Source organism: Tenrec ecaudatus, chromosome 11 (assembly GCF_050624435.1).
Source record: "Tenrec ecaudatus isolate mTenEca1 chromosome 11, mTenEca1.hap1, whole genome shotgun sequence".
In the NCBI taxonomy this organism is placed as follows: domain Eukaryota; kingdom Metazoa; phylum Chordata; class Mammalia; order Afrosoricida; family Tenrecidae; genus Tenrec; species Tenrec ecaudatus.
The window spans coordinates 83555160-83574653 of NC_134540.1; the positions used below are offsets into that span (position 1 = coordinate 83555160).

Here is a 19494-nt window from a genome sequence, read left to right on the forward strand (position 1 = left end):
TGAACTTTTTGAAGCCTCTTCATAACACTGATTGTTGTTGTAGGAACTGTTGAGTCAATTCCAAATCATAGCAAACATCTATGTACAATAGAACAAAGTAGTGCCCGGTCCTGGGCCATCGTCACAATTGTTCTCATGTTTGAGCCCTTTATTGCAGCCACTACATCAGTTCATCTGGGGAGAGCCTTTCTCTTGCTCACTACCCTTCCACTTTACCAAGCATTATGTCATTCTTCAGCGACTGATCTCTTCTGACAACATGCCCAAAGTACATGAGAGACGTTTTCTCCATCGTCTCTAAGGAGCATTCTGCCTATACTTCTATTAAGACAGATGTGTTTACTCTTTAGTGATTCCTAAATCTACTGTTGTGTTACCCAAATTTATCTCCAGCCCAAAAAAGTATCTTAAATGTGTTATCCCCAAAAGCACTTTTGGAAATGAAATGTAAATAGTTCCCACACAAAACCAAACCTATGACAATAGAATCTATTCCAACGCAGACCAAGTCCTAGGCCCTTGGCTTAGTCCACTTTCTGACTTGTAAAACTCTTGGAAATGATACCATTCTGTAACTTTTGATCATTACAAATCAGAAGATAGACTAAGCCAAGGACTTGGGACTTGGTCCTCATTGCAATAGACTTGATGGCAGTAGGTTTGGTTTTTAAAAAACAAAACCAACAACTTAGAAGGTATATTGCTCTGTAACTATTAGTGATGACCAATAGTTACAGAAGGATAGAATTTCAAAGGTTATTTTTGCAAGTTAGAGGATGGACTAAGCCAACAATTTAGGATTTTGGTAGCTTTCAACCTGAGAACATTGAGGGCTTGAGCTCTTTGTTGACAACATACTTCAGATTTGTTTCCTCCTCCTTAGCTTGGATTTCCGAAATGTACCCTTTTTTCCCTATCATAAAATGCATAACAGGAAAAGACCCATTTATGATGAGTGATTTAGTATTACAATAAAGTACAGCGATTTCTTCGCTCATTTCCTCCAGGACTGCATCCTGATGACTCAGGAAGGCTGAAGCCTGAGTGGAAGACTGGCTGGGGGGAAATGTTCCCATTCAATGAGTTGTTTATCTGCTGAGTCAGTTGGTTCAAAGCAATTTATGGCAAACCATTTCAAATCATTACAAGATGTGGGATCTTCTTGCAGAAAATAAAAAAATATTTGACTTTTTAAATCAAACCACACTTGCGGCTAACGATTAGGGCACTGACCAGACTGAAAGCAACACAGACCTTTGAAAGCAGAGGCTAGGAGAACTTCCGAGTTGGTAGGAATATCTGCTCTCAAGAGGGTAGCATGTCTTTTAAGGACAGGAAAGCGTCCTCCTGAGAACTCTCAGACTGTGCTCTATGCGTTTCTTCATTTGTGTCATCTATTGGTAAGTTGAAGGATGAGTCAAAAAATACTGCTACAAAGTCATTAAAAACTTTTATCACCTAAAAAATGGGACGTTAGTACTTCTCAGTATATTCTCCATCTAGATCTATCCAGGTCTGAAGGTGGAGTTCCCATCTCTCTAACTTTTTTTCAGGAGTCCTATTGGTGTAATGGTTATGCATTGCACTGCTAACCTCAAGGTCAGCAATTTGAAACCAGTGGGTTTCTGGGAGAAAGATGCAGTTTTCTACTCCTATCAAGAGTTAGACAGTCTCGAAAATCTACAGGGATGGTTCTCCCCTTAGCTATAATAGGGACACTATGAGTCAGAATCAATTTGATGGCCATGAGTTTGTTTGTTTTTTTGGGGGGGGAACCTTCCCCAAGGAAGATGAATCACTCTTTGTTATTTACCATGACCTCAGGACCGTTTTGGTATCCTTGTGGAAACTCACATCATGTTCCTTTTCATTGTTCCAATTTGGGGACTAAATAAAATGTCTGAATGGTCAGGAGCAAAGTTGTAGGTGGAACTGGGTTAATGACCCCAATGAAATTCTTTTTTTTCTTAATCATTTTATTGGGGTCTCTTACTGCTCTTATCACAATCTATATGTCCATCCATTGTGTCTAGCACACTTGTATATATGTTGCTATCGTCATTTTCAAAACATTTTCTTTCTACTTGAGCCCTTGGTATCAGCTCCTCATTTTCTCCCTCCCTCTACCCCTCCTTCATGAACCTTTGATAACTTATTCTTTTTTTTCCCAAGTCTTATACTGACTACTGTCTCCCTTTACCTACTTTTCAGTTGTTTGTTCCCCTGGGTGGGGATTATATGTTGATCACTGATCAATTCCCCCTTTTCTCCCCTCATCTTCCCTTTTTACCTTCCTGGTATAGCTACTCTCATTACTGCTCCTAAGTAGTTTAACTGTTCTGGATTCCCTGTATTTCAAACTCTTTTATTTGTCCCAGTGGACATGCTCTGGTCTAGCCAGATTTGTAAGGTAGAAGTGGGATGGCTGAAAACAAAATGGGTGCATAAGCAAATATCATGAAGAAAGTTGATGGTGCCCGGCTATCAAAAGGTATAGCGTCTGGGGTCTTAAAGGCTTAAAGATAAACAAGCGGCCATTTAGCTGAGAAGCAATAAAGCCCACATGGAAGAAGCACACCAGCCTGTGTGATTATGAGGTATTGATTGGATCACAGGTATCAGGCATCAAAGACTCAGAACATAAAATTCTGTCAGTGTAAATGAGGGGGAGGGTGGAGTGGAGACCCAAAGCCCATCGGTAGACAGGTGGACATTCCCTCACAGAAGGGTCACAAGGAAGAGATGAGTCAGTCAGGATGCAGTATAGCACTGATTAAACATAACTTTCCTCTAGTTCTTTAATGCTTCCTTCCCTGCCCCACCCCCCATCCCAATTATGGCCCCAATGAAATTCCTTTTTAAAAAAAAATTATTTTATTAGGGGCTCATACAACTCTTATCACAATCCATACATACATCAATTGTGTAAAGCACACTTGTACATTCGTTGCACTCATCTTAAAAATATTTACTCTCAACTTAAGCCCCTGGCATCAGCGTCTCATTCCCTCCCCCCACCCGCTCTCTCCTCCCTCATGAACCCTTGATAATTTACATATTATTATTTTGGCATATCTTACACTGTCTGACGTCTCCCTTCACCTACTTTTCTATTGTCTGCCCCAAGGAGGAGGTTATATTTAGATCCTTGTAATCAGTTCCCCCTTTCCCCTCCACCTTCCTGGTATCATCACTCTCACCACTGATCCTGAAGGGATCATCCGCCCTGGATTCCCTGTTTCCTTTTCCTGTCTGTACCAGTGTACATCCTCTGGTCTAGCTATATTTGTAAGGTAGAATTGGGATCATGATAGTGGGTGGGGAAGAAGCATTTAGAAACTGGAGAAAAGTTGTATGTTTCATCATTGCTATACTGCACCCTGAGTGGCTCATCTCCCCGAGACCCTTCCATAAGGGTATGTACAGTTGCCTACAGGTGGGCTTTGGGTCTCTACCCCGCACTCCCCCTCATTCATAATGATAATGATTTTTTGTTCTGATGATGCCTGATACCTGATCCCTTCGACACCTTGTGATCGCACAGGCTGGTGTGCTTCTTCTATATGGGCTTTGTTGCTTCTGATCTAGATGGCTGCTGTTTACCTTCAAGCCTTTAAGACCTCAGACACTATATCTTTTGATAGCTGGGCGCCATCAGCTTTCTTCACGACATTTGCTTATGCACCCGTTTTGTTTTCAGCCATCCCACTTCTACCTTACAAATCTGGCTAAACCAACTTCTTTGCCTTGAATTGATTGAACTGGCCCAGTACATCTTTTGGGGAGCCATTGTTTTGATTGGATTTTTTAAGGCACCCTAATAAGACTAAGACAGGTCTATTATTGATAGAACTTGTTTTCAGACATCCCTTAGTAAAAGAGGCATGTTTAAACCTGTTTTGTTTGGAATAAACGAAATGCATGTATAGATAGAAACCCTAGCAGCAATACTTTCTGGTTGACTCTTGTATAAGCTTTGTGAATTCATTCAGTCATTCCATTGACCTATCAAACCCAAAGGGGCAGCAGGATATCATGGGGACCTCTTGAGCCTAGTGGCTGGAATCCTGCAACGATAATGTAAAACCAGCCCCAAATCTGTGGCCATTGGGGTAGAAGATTGGGGTGATGTGTTGAGTTATTAAGTTGGTGGCTGAGAAGCTTGGACTCAGCTCCAGGTGGCTAGGGTCAGAGAAGCGCTTGCTGTATTTGCAGCCGTCCTGGAGAGCAATGTCCGTTTAACTTGGTCGCTCTGGGCCAGTTTTGAGAGGAATTGGGGAGCTTGCAATGAAAATAGAAGAGTGGGAGGTTAAGCACTGACTGGATCAATCCCCGTGGGTGAGAGTTTGGATTTATGCTGATGGTTACCACACAGTTGGCAGCTAAGGTGGGATTTTCTCCTTAGCTAGCAGAATCAGCAAGCGGAGATTTTCAAACTGTGTCCTTGTTACATGCCGTAGGGTCGTCTCCAACCTACTGCGCCCCTGTGCCACCCTCACAATTGTTCCTGGGCCTGAGCCCATTGTTGCAGCCACCATGTCCATCCATCGCACTGCGGGCCTTCTTTCTTTTACTGCCTTTCCACTTTACCAAACACAATGGCCTTCTCCAGAGACTGTTCTCTCCTGACGATACGATACGTAAGATCAGTCTTGCTCCTTGCCTCTAAGGAGCACGCTGGCTTTTATTCTTTCACTACAAATTAGTTTGTCCTTTTAGCAATCCTTGGTACTTTCAATATTCTTCTCAAGCACCGCAATTCAAATGCATCAATTTTTCTTTCATTCTTTTTTCAGATCATTTTACTGGGGGCTCGTACAGCTCTTATCACAGTCCATACATACATACATCCATTGTTTCCAGCACATTTTTACATTTGTTCCTATCATCATTTTCAAAATATTTTCTTTCTACTTGAGCCCTAGTATCGGCTCCTCATATTTCCCCTCCTTTCCCCATCCTCCCCCCCTTTTTTTTTTTACATTTTATTAGGGGCTCATACAACTGTTATCACAATCCATACATATACATACATCAATTGTATAAAGCACATCCGTACATTCTTTGCCCTAATCATTTTCAAAGCATTTGCTCTCCACTTAAGCCCTTTTTTTCCCCTCCCTCCCCGCTCCCCCCTCCCTCGTGAGCCCTTGATAATTTATAGATTGTTATTTTGTCATATCTTGCCCTATCCGGAGCCTCCCTTACCCCCCTTCTCTGCTGTCCATCTCCCAGGGAGGAAGTCACATGTGGATCCTTGTAATCAGTTCCCCCTTTCCAACCCACTCACCCTCCACTCTCCCAGCATCCCCCCTCACATCCCTGGTCCTAAAGGTATCGTCCACCCTGGATTCCCTGTGCCTCCAGCTCCCATATGCACCAGTGTACAACCTCTGCCCTATCCAGTCTCCCTTCTTCATGAGCCCTTGATAATGTATAAATTATTGATTTTTTTTATGTCTTACACTGACCAATGCCTCCCTTCACCCACTTTTCTGTTATCTGTCCCCAAGAGAGGGGGTTAAAGGAAGATCCTTGTGAGCAGTGTCTCCTTTCTCCCCCCACCTTTCCCTTTCCCTCCTGGAATGGCTACTCTCATTATTGGCCCTGAGGGGTTTATCTTTCCTGGATTCCCTGTGTTTTAAGCTCTTAGCTGTACCTGTGTACATGCTCTGGTCTATCTGGATTTGGGGTCATGATAGTGGGGAGGAAGCATTAAAGAACTAGAGGAAAGTTATATGTTTCATCAGTGCTGTACTGCACCCTGACTGGCTCATCTCTTCCTTGTGACCCTATTATAAGGTGATGTCCAACTGTCTACAGATGGGCTTTGGGTCTCCACTCTGTACTCACCCTCGTTCACATTAATAAGATGTTTTTGTCTTAGTCTTTGATGCCTGATAGCTGATCCCATTGACAACTCATGATCACACAGGCTGCTGTGGTCTTCAATGTGGACTTTGCTGCTTCTCAGCTAGATGGTCGCTTATTTCTCTTCAAGCCTTTAAGACTCCAATGCTCTGTCTTTTGATAGCTTGGTACCATTAGCTTTGTTTACCACAATTGTTTATGCACCCATTTTGTCTTCAACAATCATGTCGGGGAGCTGAGCATCATGGAATGCCAGGTTATTAGAACAAAGTGTTCTTGCACTGAAGGGGTACTTGAGTAGAGGCCCAGTGTCCGTCTGCTGCCTTAATACTTCGTTCTGTTGTATTTCAGTAATTCCTCTCACATTGCTTTTGATCAAGTCCTACCAGGCATCCTATACCCTCCTGACCATTGATTGATTTTTTTAGATCACTTGTTGTTCTCTTGTCCCTGAGTTTGTTAACACCCACTTCCTTTCCCCCACCTTTCCCTCACCCATGTCCCTCTGGAACCACTGGCCCCTTTGTTTTCTCCTCCAGATTGTTTATCCTGCATATCTTATCTAGATAGACATGCAGAGACAATACTAAGCACAAAAACAAGACAGAGCAAAGCCCAACAACAAAAGAAAACAAAAACCAATGACCAAAAAAAAGGAAAGCCTATAAGTAGTTCTAAATAGTTCCAGGTCTGTTTGTTGACCTTTAGGAGTGTTTTCCAGTCCAGCCTGATGGGGTGCCATGCCGTGGCCCCAAAGTCTATTTTTGGCATTCCCCGAGGATTGCTCCCCTTGCTGCTCTATTGCATGTCATAGTATTTTGCCCCAGTGTGGTGGGGTCAGATCTGGCACAGTTCCCGCACTGTGCCTCCAGTGTTGCCCCTCATAGCACTATGGGTCAGTGAGGAACATCATGTCTTATGGTGGGGCCGGCCCTGTGGTCCTCATCCTAGGGGCTTGGTGAGCCAGGATGTGTTCCACTTTCTCTCCTTCCCTCTTCATTGGCTCCTGTGTGCTCTGCTCAGATGTGTGCCTCTCCCTCAGCTGTAGTTTCAGTGCTGTCCTCTGAAGCGAGGAAGGGAGCGGAAGGAGTGTGGTGTGGCCTTCCTTATTCAGTGTCCAGCTTTCACATGCATATAATGCAATAAAGAATACCATGGCTTGGGTCAGGTGCCCTTAGTCCTCAAAGTAACATCCTGGCTCTTCAGTATTCTAAAGGGGTCTTGTGCAGCAGATTACTTAATGCAATATGCCTTTTTTACTCTTGACTGCTGCATCCACGAGCCTTGATTGCGGGTCCAAGACAGAATCCTTGACAACTTCACCCTTTTCTCCATTTATCATGATGTTACTTACTTGACTTAAAATAAGATATCAGCTCTATTTTTAATGCTGGAGTTTTCTTTTTATCTCACTGGAGATACTCTTCATAGAAGTCTAAGACTAAACAACAGTTTAAAGCAACTTCTCTTGCTTTGAGTTCATCTGTTCCCTCACTGAACAGCTCCTGATACTTGCAGGTGGTAGCACCCTAGGTTTTTAAAGATTTTGGGTAACCTGTGTGATCCAAGGATTGTAAATAATAAAATCCAACTCTGGAGGAGGGAATAGTATTAGGGCTTAAATTTTGAACACCCACATTACAGAAGTTCACAGAAGATAATCAAGACCCCAAACCCATTTGCAGCATCCCCTGCGGTCCCAAGCTCCTAGTGAATTTCCTGTGACTATGAACCACATATGGGAAAGACCTTGTTACAGACAGGATACATTGTAGGGTGGATGACAGCAATTGTAGTTAGGTCAAAATGTGGCACATTGTCATTGATCTCCTTCTTTTAACCTAATGTATAATTGCTCCAGTTTTTAATATTTTCTGCTTTGTTATTGATTGAACCCCTCCCCCCTTATTGGACCATTGTTATTGGGCCATTTGTTTGTATTCTGTTTTAATTTTGTAAGATTTTTCTGTATATGAAACCCAGATTAGGTAAACCTGTAGAAATAACAATGGATTAATAGATTCCAAGGGGCATGACAAGGGAGGCTGGCAGGAAATGGGACGCTAACAACAATGAGTACATGAAAGAAGAAAGATCCTGGAATTGATTGTAATGATGGTTGTGCAACTCCTGTGAATGTGATTGAACTGTTGAAATGTATGACATGTGAATTGTATGTCAGTAAAATTGCTAAAAAGTAAAACTTCCTGTTTGCTTCGTTATCAATCAGTTTTGACAAGAGGAGCTACCACTATACTAATGAGGATGGCTGTAAATTAGTTTGGAAATGTGTAGTTATCTAGAAAGAAATCATGGGAGTTTGAGTCTTTCAAATTTATAACTTCTGATTTTTTCTAAATTATATCTCAAAATTTTACTTTGGTTCAATTTCTGATTTTTCTCTGAAGCTCAGAAATCAAGCCAATTGATCACTGATAATTTCTACACATTGCAGAAAACAGGCAACTGTTACAGTCAGATAAATTAAACACCATTTTGCATTGGATTGATATGCTATAGAGGACTTGTTCAAAGTATTAAAGAGCAAGGATGCCTCTTGGAAGACTAACGTGTGCTTGACCCAAGCTCTAGTATTTTCAGTCACATCATTCACATAGGCAAGGTTAGGCAGAGAGTAAGGAAGACCAGGCGAATACCGGAAATACCATGGAGTGCCAGAAGAGCAAATAAATCTGTCTTCGAAGAAGGACAGCTAGAATGCTCATGAGGAGTGAGGCTGGAGAGACTTGGTCTTTGCATGCTTTGGACATGATTCCCAGTACCTGGAAAAGGACATTGTTTGTTAAAGGAGAGAGGCTGCAAAAAAGAGGAAGACCCTCCATGAGACGTCGACCCAGAGGCAGCAACTGTGGGCTCAAACATAACGTTATGAGGCTGACACCGGGCCTGGACGTGCTTTGTTCTGTTGTACTTAATGTTTGCCCAAAGGGGTGCTGTGACAGCGGAAGGAGCCCCCCGATCTGAAGCTTACCACAGGAGTCCACATACTCTTGGGATATGCACTACTTCAGAGTCATCGATACCAAATTATCCTACTCCAGTTTCAGAGGGTTCAATTTCTGGATCCATTTTTTTCCCTCCCTAAAATAGATTTGCCTGGTAATACTTTTATTGTCACGGTAGCACTTGTGTTCCCCACTTTACAAGAAAAGAGTACCGTTTCTTAACATAAGGCATGGCGCCAGGATGCCAAGTACAATAGTTAAGCAGGCTCTTTACTCCCAGTGGGCTTTCCAGTCTCTCTGTGTACTCTCATGGGGAGGGTGAAGCTTGCCTGTAGGAGTCTGTTATATGTCCTGCATTCAGCTATCTGGGAGAGGTGGAAGCAGGTGGGAGTAGCTGTGATGGCTTGCTTACAGGGTTGTGCCTTTTCATCTCCTGTTTGCAAAATAAACTCGTAGCCTAAAAGGGAGACTCCTGAAAAGCAGAGGCTTGCTGAGAAAGGATGACCACGGTGGGAATGTGTCTTGTGTTAGAATCAACAATGCATAAGTCAGTGATTCTTCTCAGTGTGGCATTGAGAAGGTAAACAACTTGCCCAAGGTCATACCACCAGTCAGCAACTGACTCTGCATTTGGATTCTAGTGGTCTCAATCCACTACAATATGGACCTATTTTAAATCATGTCTTCAAAGATGTATTCAAATTAAAGTCAACCCTAATTTATTATTTATAATGTTTATTTTAACATTTTACCTCCTGTTAACAATTACAATATACACCTACTGCTCACTTTCCAACTGTCCTGTCATTGGACATTTTGCGTTTATGACAATAGTAAAAATTTACTGTTAGACTATTTTGCACATTAATGACACCTATCCGGCAGTAATGGACATTGAGGTGGGAGCCGAGAATAATGCTGACTGTGATGTTTAAAGTTGTGTGCCCACTTGGCTGGGCCATGTTTGTGTGGGGACTTTGAAAATGCTGCCAAGCAGCGTGGCCAGGCCTTTCCCACCTGATCACAGGGAAGCAGGGCCTGTCCAGGTACCTTGGAGGAGGACTTGGGAAAATTCTAAGACTGTCTGGGCTTCTCATCGGGCTGAGGATGGGACCAGAGCACCCTCCTTGGGCACCTCTAAGGATACACGAGAGGCCCCATGATATACCTCAGAGATGATCAGGCCTGAAAAGGGACAGAGACCAACCACCCTCCACCCTTTTTCTCTGTGTCAGTTCAGTCTGGCCTAGGGTGACAGTGTGATGACACAAAGTCATCAATGGGCAGGGGGAGTCAAGGCAAGGGCCCTAAGGTGCCAGGGAGGTTACTGGAGGGAAAGGGGAGCAGAAAGAGGACCACAGGAGGAGTAGGAGGAGAACAAGGTCCCTGCCTAGGACAGGAAGCAGTAGGTGGCAAGCGACTGTCAACCATCACCACCACTAACTCCCACGAGTACCACAGTGCTGGGGAACGGGGACCAACTCACCGCATGCATTTCGAAATGTGTCAGAGGCACCCAGCCGGTGCTGAGTGACTTGGGCTTGGGAGGCCCCAAAGACAACAGGGGTTCCCAATAACACTAATTTTTACATCATGACTGGGTCTTTGGAACAGAATCATACCACTGAGGGGCGGGTGCATCTACACTAACTACTGGACTCGTTTTAAGCAGCATTGATCTTCATATGTGAAATACAGAGTACGGGTTGATTATTTCTAATGAAATGAGATTATTTCTTTGAGTCTTTATACTTGATTTCTTCTTTGGGTACTGCTAATGCCAAACACTAGAATTCTGTACATATGCCAAACATGCATTCAGAGAAGGAATGTATCTCACTTCATAAAATAGTTTAAAGTGCAGCTTTAAAAGTATTATTATAAATTGAGGATTGCATAACAGCATACTGATTCATTAACATCTATTTCTAACTTAAAATGAGTACATTAATTATATTAGATCTCATTCATTTGACTTTAACAATGAAGTAACCCTTGTGACAAAAAACAAAACACCACTCTGATGTGACTGTGTAGACTGGCTTTGCCAGGTAAAATATGATAGATATTGTCAGTAAATTGAGCTAAATCTACACTGAACTTGTCAAAGTTAACAATGGATACATCATTACAAACAGAATTTGATCATTAAATACTGTTTTTTAGCATATACATGGGGCTTCAAAACAGTTGGTGGAAAAATCCAACTATCTTTTTTTTTTAATCCCACTATCTTTTAAATTCCATTTTCCCCTGAACTTTTTAAAGCCACTACATACCTTATAAGGAGCTCAAAGCTTCAAAGGAGAATGGCTTTAACAGTTCCTGTGACTAATTTCTATCTCAGCACATTTTTTTCCCTCCAGCACAAGCCCCAAAATAGAAAATAGATCTACAATTAACTCTGAACCTTAGCTCATTTTAGCAGTGAATTATATTTATCCATGGATACATGAAAGAATTTGGGGGGGGCTGGGAAGGACAGTCCTGCTTAGGGAAAGATTTGCTTCGTAAGTAGAAAATAACAACAAAAAATTTTACAATATATTTTAAATTATGTGTTCAATCGTGAGCATTGTAATAGCAATGCACAAGAAAAACTGTATGATTTCAAAAAATGAAAATATAACATTTTATGTCATATACGTTTTAATTTCAGAGAAGTGTGGTTAGGTAATCTATCCATTAAAGGTTTAAATATAAAAAATAATTAGATAGGGCAGGGCGGCCCGCGCACTCGGCGCCGGCGTGCAGTTCCTGCCGTTTGGGGGCCCTCGGGGAACGGCGGGCGCGGGACAGACCCAGTCCGGCCACTCCCGGCCCAGGACCCGGATGGGGGACGGCTGGGGGCCACTGCACTCCGGGGACACTGGTGGGAGCCTCTGGCAGGGCCGAGAGGCAAGTCAACGGGCTTCCCCGAGTGAGCAGCAGGAGAGCGAGGGAGTCACTGGCTGGCCAGGAAGAAGCGCCTGGAAATGGGAGAATGACTGCTGATGGCTTGCTGTTTCCCTGCAAAGAAGAAGTGGAAGGAGATGCCCCAGACGGAGGGTGCAGACGGGCATAGCCAGACTTGTGGAGTGGACGGTGGAAGTGGTGCACAGTGGTCATCTGCCCAACAGTCTCTGGCACCAAAGAACTCAAAGGGCCAACAGGGGCGAGAAATGATGGTAAACTTGCTTGCATAATTCCAAAGAAGATATCCAGAGAAGTAAAAATGCACCCCCAGGAAAGATTAGAACGCTCCTAGAGTTTTATCAGTCACGAGCTAGCCAAGCCAGGGATTCCGGGGGCACCCTTAACAGTCTTGTTGACGGGAGCATACCATATTACAGGCCTTGAAGCGGGTCTCCCCAAAAAAATGGCTTACATTCATAAAAGGGTCTAGTCCTGTGGGCAAGTGGCGGAAGAAAAGCAACAGAAACGCCTGCTCTGGTTCCAGCCTATGTTCATTTACTCCTCTTCAAGGTGGAGATACATTTCACCAGATGGATCTACGCGGAACAACTTTGAGCTAATTGCACCCAAATATGCACAGGCAACGGAAGTAGATTTTACAAGACGTTAAAGTCAGCCTGCTGAGTTACCCTGGCAAATATGTAAGACCCATGAAGATCCAGCTGGACCAATAAATAGCCTTATTGTAAAGAAAGAAAATATTGAAACTGTCGTGCATTTCATTTTACTTAGATCAACGCCCATGGAAGCAGCAGTTAAAAACATCCAACTCTGGCATCGGAAAGATTTGCTGCAAAAGGCCTGATGCAATGTTTAAAAAGCCTATGTGGGGGGAGGGGATGGTCCTGTGAGAACGAAGGTGCACCTGACCCAAGTCATGGTCATTTCAGCTGTGTTGTACGCATAGGAGAGCTGGACAATGATAGGGAAGGTGTAAGAAGATGAATTGGTGCCTTTGAGCATTGATGGTAGTGTGGACTGACAGCAGAAGGAACAAATCTGTCTTTCAAGCAGTACAACCAGGATGCTCTTTAGAAATGAGGATGACAAGACTTGGGTCTCTTGCAATTCAGACATGGTAGCAGGAGGGACCGGTTCCTGGAGAAGGACATTATGTTTGGCAGAGGGTCAGGGACTGCCGTGGTTCAACTTTATGTGAACTCGATGGTACCAGTGTGGAGGCAGGGACAGAGTCCAACCTGTCCATCAAGATGATGCCTCCTTGGGTGTGTGGCCTTTTCTAGAAGAAAGATAGAACTTTGCCATCCGCTTTTGCCCCTCGTCTTCATCCTCTCTTGCCCCTTGCCTTCTTCATCCTTGCTGGAACTCTGCCGGCAGGGGTGGTACCTACCGGCCTGAAATCTCCCTGCTCCCTGCTTCACCTTTCTACCTCATTGGCCTGCAGTTAAGTGAAGCTAATGAGCCCTCCGGCTAGCATCAGACCCCTGACTGGGCTGGGCTGGCTTCTTGATAGAAATTTACTTCTTGAAATAAAGTTCTTTCTTTGACATAATATATATATATATTTATATATATATTTATACGAGGATGAAATCCTGTGGGAAAAGGAAATTATAAATAGCTCTGTGAGCTATTTCATAATGAAGGATATGCTGTTTCCAACTTTTAAAGAATACCAGGGTCACTATAAAGAATAACTTGCTCACTATCAAATCATATTTTTATTCCATCATTTAGATAGGTTCCCAAACTTAATTGGCTTGCCATTGCCTTTTCAGAGAAAAGCTTACTCAGCATCCCCTTGGCAATGAAAAACTTGTGTACAATCACCTACAACGCAGGATGAAGTGGAGGTATCTCTCCTCAAGGGACAGTGCCGCTCACTTTGGAAACACTGATCTACTCTGAAAAGAGAGATTTATTGGTTTCATTTTAAATGTTAATATTAAACTGTGTGTATTTAGAAATATACCTTGCCCAAACAATGCGTGTGTGTGTGTTGTGTACCTTGTGTGTGTATTTACACTTAAAATACAAATCAACCTAAATATGGTGGGAGGTCATTTGCTGGCAACCAAATTGAGAGGCAAAAATGGAGTTTCACAATTGACTCTCTCTTTGATCGTAGGAAAATTGTTTTTTTCTCTCTAAGCAAATGTCCTCACCCACCCATCAGAAGGTTGGGAGAGGATCACATGAGACAATCTATATGAGAACATTTCGTAAAATAGCAACTGTTACATGCGTAGCATGTGTTATAAAGCATTGGGATCACTTGGTACTACCTTGTGCTCTGCTGGGGCTGCAGTCCCACACCGTGTCGAGGCTATTGATAACTTTCCCCACACAGGCCACGCTGATGCTCTGCCTCCCAGTGCTTCATCGTGGCCCACTCCAGGTGTACACTGCCTCCCTCAGCTCTACGGAAGCACGTGTACGAGTGGTCTGCTCACTGTTGTTAGCCACATCTTTCAACCTCAGTCACAGGCAGACAATAGAATTGTAGCATGTGCCATCTTGCAAGTGTTTCAGGGTGCTGATGTACATGTGCCCCCTACAATGGCATAGAAATTGTGTGTGTGTGTGTGTGTGTGTGTGTGTGTGTGTGTGTGTGTGTGTGTGTGCATATTTTGGGGTGGACAGTAGCCCAATGCTAGTTTTGTATTCTTTTTTTTCTTTTTTTTTGGTTTTGTATTCTTAAAGATGTTATAATATACGAACAAAAATGATCAAACATATTTGGAAGTAAAGTCACTGTATTCAAGAGCAATAATATTAGCCTTTGTCCCAATTTGTTCAACATCTGTGTCTCTGACAACATGTAGGTTTGCAGAAAGTTATTTTAAAAAGACATGCTTTTTAAAATCCCAGCAGAAAATTCCGAGCATGATCATATTTATCCTGTGATAATTTCTCATTTTTAATGTGATGGTCCTTTTTATCCCAGTTTGAAGGAAGGAAGTATTGTGAACATGATTTCCAGATGCTTTTTGCTCCTTGCTGTCATCAGTGTGGTAAGTGTGACTGCTGATTGCAATGCAGTCAATTTCAAAGTGCATCATTCAATTGTGTAGCAGTGTCAGTAGTGAAAGTGGTCATGAGCTGGGCTGTTCACTGCGAGGTTCAAAACCACTAGCTGCTCCAAGAGAGAAAGACTTTCCACTCTCGTAAATAGTCTTAAAAACTCTCAGGGGGAGTTTTACCCTGTCCTATACGGTCACTATGAGTCAGTATCAACTTGGATGTCTGTGGATTTCGGGGGGGTGGTAGTAGTGGTGGTGGTGTGTGTTTAGGAGCCCTGGTAGCATAATGGGTTAAGCATCATGTTGCTAACCATGAGGTGAGTGGTTCAAACCCACTAGCTGCTTCAGAGGAAAAAGGTGAGACTTTCTGCTCCAGTGAAGATTTACAACCTCAGAAACCCTAGGGAGCAGTTCCACTCAGTCCCATAGAGTCGCTGTGAGTCCACTCAACAGCAGTGGCTTTGGTTTTTCAAGTTTTATTAAATACAGTGCCAGGTCCTTCCCCTGTTGCTGATGTCCAAATAATTGTAAGAGTGTCGGTACCTGGGAAGAATACATTCCTCAGGACTTCTAGTATGAAAGTATTTAGGAACTGCCTGGGACATTTTAGAATGACATTAATTGATCTTTGGAAATGTTCTTTTCCCCTGTTCGTGGAACCTTTACCTATTTGCTTTCGGGTTTGTAATGGAAAGAGATGGGAGAACAATCTGTGGGATGCTTAAGGTGTTTGATGGTCATAGTGTGCTTGTTACTTGCTCTTGCTGCTGGCCTTCAGCCCATCCCTGGTTGCTAACAGCTCTCCTAGAAGGTTCCCAGTGACTAGAAATGAAGTATCGGGGGTGAGGACATCTGCTTGTGGATTTCAGTAGCCTCGACCAGGAAAAACCAAAAGGCATTCAGAAAAGCTTAGTCCTACATAAGTTTTAAAAGAAAAACTGTATTTAGAAATTTTTCTAATAACACTCACAGATAGAGTTCCAGGGGGGGATTTTTAAACCGCAGCAGCAGCACACACAATGGGGTGGAAGGTCTTTTTAAATCCTATTGCCTATGCTGATGGATCCTGCTTACTCTGATAGGTACATATATAAAATGCCCTTATTTGTAGAAAAAGGTGTAAGTGTTGTTCCCCTGATGTTTTTTTGCCTCACCCTGAACATTTTTTCATATGCGTTTTCCCCCCTCCCCAGGTGAATTCATTATTGGCCGAGTTATTAAAGCCATGAATAACAGTTGGCACCCCGAATGCTTCCGCTGTGACATCTGTGAGGAGATTTTGGCAGATATTGGATTTGTCAAGAATGCAGGGAGGTAGGAGTTATTTTGATCTTATCAAATGCTAGTGGATAAAGTGACGAGACAAGGTCATGCCTGTCTCTTGGGCACTGGCAGGCAGGCCTCTTAAGGAACTGAACTTAAAGTTTGGAAACTCATAGACAGCAATATACTGGCTTATCTATCTAGTATTTACCTGTCCTTGCTGATGCTCTCTGACAAGGCTTGGCCTCCTAAATACAAGGTCGTTTGTCCAAACCCACACTGCTCTGCTGGTCCCAGAAAGATATGCAAAGCCCTTCCTGGGAGTGCTCTCCGGGTCAAGGAGTCGGAATCTGCTTGCTGGCAGTGGGATTTTGTTTGTTTGGATAATACTCACTAGGAAAGGGCCTAGGATTTTGTGTGCCAGAGCATTATTACTATGCATTCCTTAGCTGCCAAATCCGTCATAGAAATAAAGATGGAATTGCTTAAAAATCAGATTGTCCGAACCGGAAGAAGGGCATGTAACTTTATTTTTGCAAATATTTCTAACTTTTTAAGGTCTAAATCAGATGGACAGTTGCATAGTGTTCATTGTGGAAAGCAGTCGCTTGACTTTGCTCTTCATAAGCTTAGCAGGCACTTTGTATAACACGAGTTCTTTCCTTGCTGGCAATATGGAAAGATGCTTCTTTTTAGTTACAAGGAAGAAAAAGCCGTAGATTTTAGACGTACGTACGTTTCTAAGCCGGTTTTTGCTCTGTTTAGACATCTGTGTCGTCCCTGCCATAATCGTGAGAAAGCCAGAGGCCTTGGGAAGTACATCTGCCAGAAATGCCATGCCATCATTGATGAACAGCCGCTGATATTTAAGAACGACCCGTACCACCCCGATCATTTCAACTGTGCCAATTGCGGGTAGGATGCTTGCGTATATTTCTGTATTGCACAGACAGCCAGCACGGTACTCTAGCACAGCAAGCTAATCTCTTTTGTGTCGTGTTTTGCCACAGTTGTGTGTCTGCACTGTTTTTTCTCTCCTCGGTGTGTGCATGTTCATAAACACAACACCTTTAAGTGTTTTTTTTCCCCATGAACAGTTTGAAAACAATAGCAGACACCATGACTATCCCTGGGTGTGCATCTCCAGAGAAAAGGAGCATGCTCCTCCAGGACTACCATATTATTAGCCTGTCTTCAGAATTTAGTCTTGACTCTGTGACATCATCAAATATCTGTCAAGTCCACCTTAAAATTTCCTCAGTTATCTTTTATCACACTGTTGTTCCAATATAGGATTTAAAATCTTTTAAAAGTGATTCTTATATATTTATGTGCACACACATATATAATAACTGAGAAATAACTATGAAAATGTGTGTATATATATACACATGCGCGCACATGATTATTATAGTTATCATAACTAAGGTGTTAAGGTTTTGTTTTAAAGTATCTTAAAATTTTATTTATGTAGTTTTACATTGTTTACATCGTACAGAGGTTGGCTGGTTGGTTGGTTTTGTCTTTATGTACCCCTGATAAAGCTAGAGGTATGACTTTTGATTTTGTCATCTAATAGAACATTTTAATGGAAAAAGATTATGTACATTTAATATGGTTTATTGCTAAATTATATTAAGGAAGTAGGAGAGAAAGTAGACTGAAAAATTTTTAATTAATCATTTTATTGGGGCGCTCTAACAAATCTTATAGCAATCCATCATTCAGTGTATTAAACACACTTGTCCACATGTTGCCATCAACATTTCCAAAACAACTTCTTTGCACTTGAGCCCTTGGTATCAGCTCCTTTTTTTTTTTTAACCCACTAGGCTGAAAATTTAAGAAAATAGTTTTGTGTTATAAACAGAGCCACCTCTTTTAATTGAATTGCCCTTTTTCCTTACCTACCATTGTTTTCTTATCTCCCTGCCGTCTGTAGGATTTTTCTCTTTCAATTTTTCATTTGCGTTTGCCTTAGAGAATGAATTAAAACAAATGCAATTTAGGCAGGTCTGTTTGGCTAATTAAGGAGCCCTGGTCACGTACTGGTTGCATATTGGGCTGCTAAGCACAAGGTCAGCAGTTCGAAAACACCAGCAGTTCGAAAACACCAGCTGCTCCTTGGAAAAAAGTCAGGGTTTTCTACTTCTTTCAGGGGCAATTCCACCCTCTCCTATAAAATCAACTGAGTGGCAGTGAGTTTGAGTCTACTTGGTCACAGGGACTATCTCTGTCTAAATGTTAATGGTGCAGGAAACTGAAAGTAATAGCTAATTTAATCATTTACAGAGGAACCCTGGTGGTGTAATAGGTTATACATTGGGACGCTAACTGCAACATCAGCAGTTCAAAACCACCAGCAGCTCCACAGGAGAAGATAGGCTTTCTAATCCTGTAAAGAGTTATTGTTTGGAAACCCACAAGGGCAGTCAGTCCTAGAGGATCGCTGAGTCAGAATTGACCTGATGGCACTGAAGGCTTTTTTTTTGAGTGGGGGTGTGGGCTTTTAAAATAATTTATTTGTTTTTGTTCTTTGTTACAGTTTTTTTTATTTTAATCTTTTGTAGAAGAAAACTTCCAGCTGTTTCATTTTTTTTATTTCCTTTGGCTTAACCGTTCCTAATGACTGTGACAATTTAATAATTGTGACTGAAGGAACATCATGATAAAGAAATCATATGGCCAATCAGAAGACAGGAAAAAACAAAATAACAAAATAGATCTCAGAAGACACCCTTAAGACTTGCTTTTGAATGTAAAGTAACTAAAGTTAATGGACGAAAAGATGACATCAGAGAACTGAACTCAGACAAGCTCCAAGAGTATGATAAGAAAATGTGCAGAGAGACCTGGAGTTAGAAAACCGAACTAAGAGAAAGGATACACTCAGCATTTATCGAGAAACTGAATAATAAATTAAAGCTTCAAATTGCAATGTTGAATGATTCCATGGGCAAAATATTAAATGACAGGAGGAAGCATCAGAGATAGTAAAAAGAATACACAAGAGTCATTGACAAAAAGAACTGATGGCCATTCAGCCTTTTTAGGAGGTACCATATGCTAAAGAACCAATCAGAGATTGGCCAAGAACCACGTCTGCGCTACCCTGAAGACATCGGAGAGAAATAGCACTATAGGAGTTTTCAGAATACCAGCTCACGTATTTCAACCATTAAATGCAACACTGGAAGTGCTCACTTGTCTATGCCAAGGCATTGGAAAGGCAATTCCCTGATCAACTGATTGGAAGAAGTCCAGAATTGTGCCCATTCCAAAGAAAACAGTGCTGAAGATAATTTTACAATGGTTGAAGTAATACATGGACAGGGAGTTGCCAGAAATCCAACTCCAGTTCAGAATGCATGAGATGGGGGATATCATTGCAGACTTCAGGTGTGTTTTGTCTAAAAGCAGACAGCACCAGAAAGATGCTTACTTGTATTTTGTTG

The 19494-nt window shown here is 42.3% G+C and overlaps 1 protein-coding gene across 4 annotated transcripts in view; it reads left to right on the forward strand.

Annotated features, from left to right (window-relative positions):
- The window catches only part of LIMS1 (LIM zinc finger domain containing 1), a 168476-nt gene that overhangs the window by 137207 nt on the left and 11775 nt on the right, over positions 1 to 19494 (forward strand). For all 4 annotated transcript variants that reach the window (XM_075563359.1, XM_075563360.1, XM_075563358.1 and 1 more), the window contains exons 3-5: positions 14701 to 14767; positions 15970 to 16090; positions 16805 to 16954. In XM_075563359.1, coding sequence (XP_075419474.1) covers positions 14701 to 14767; positions 15970 to 16090; positions 16805 to 16954 — 338 coding nt within the window. The remainder of the gene's footprint in view (positions 1 to 14700; positions 14768 to 15969; positions 16091 to 16804; positions 16955 to 19494) is intronic.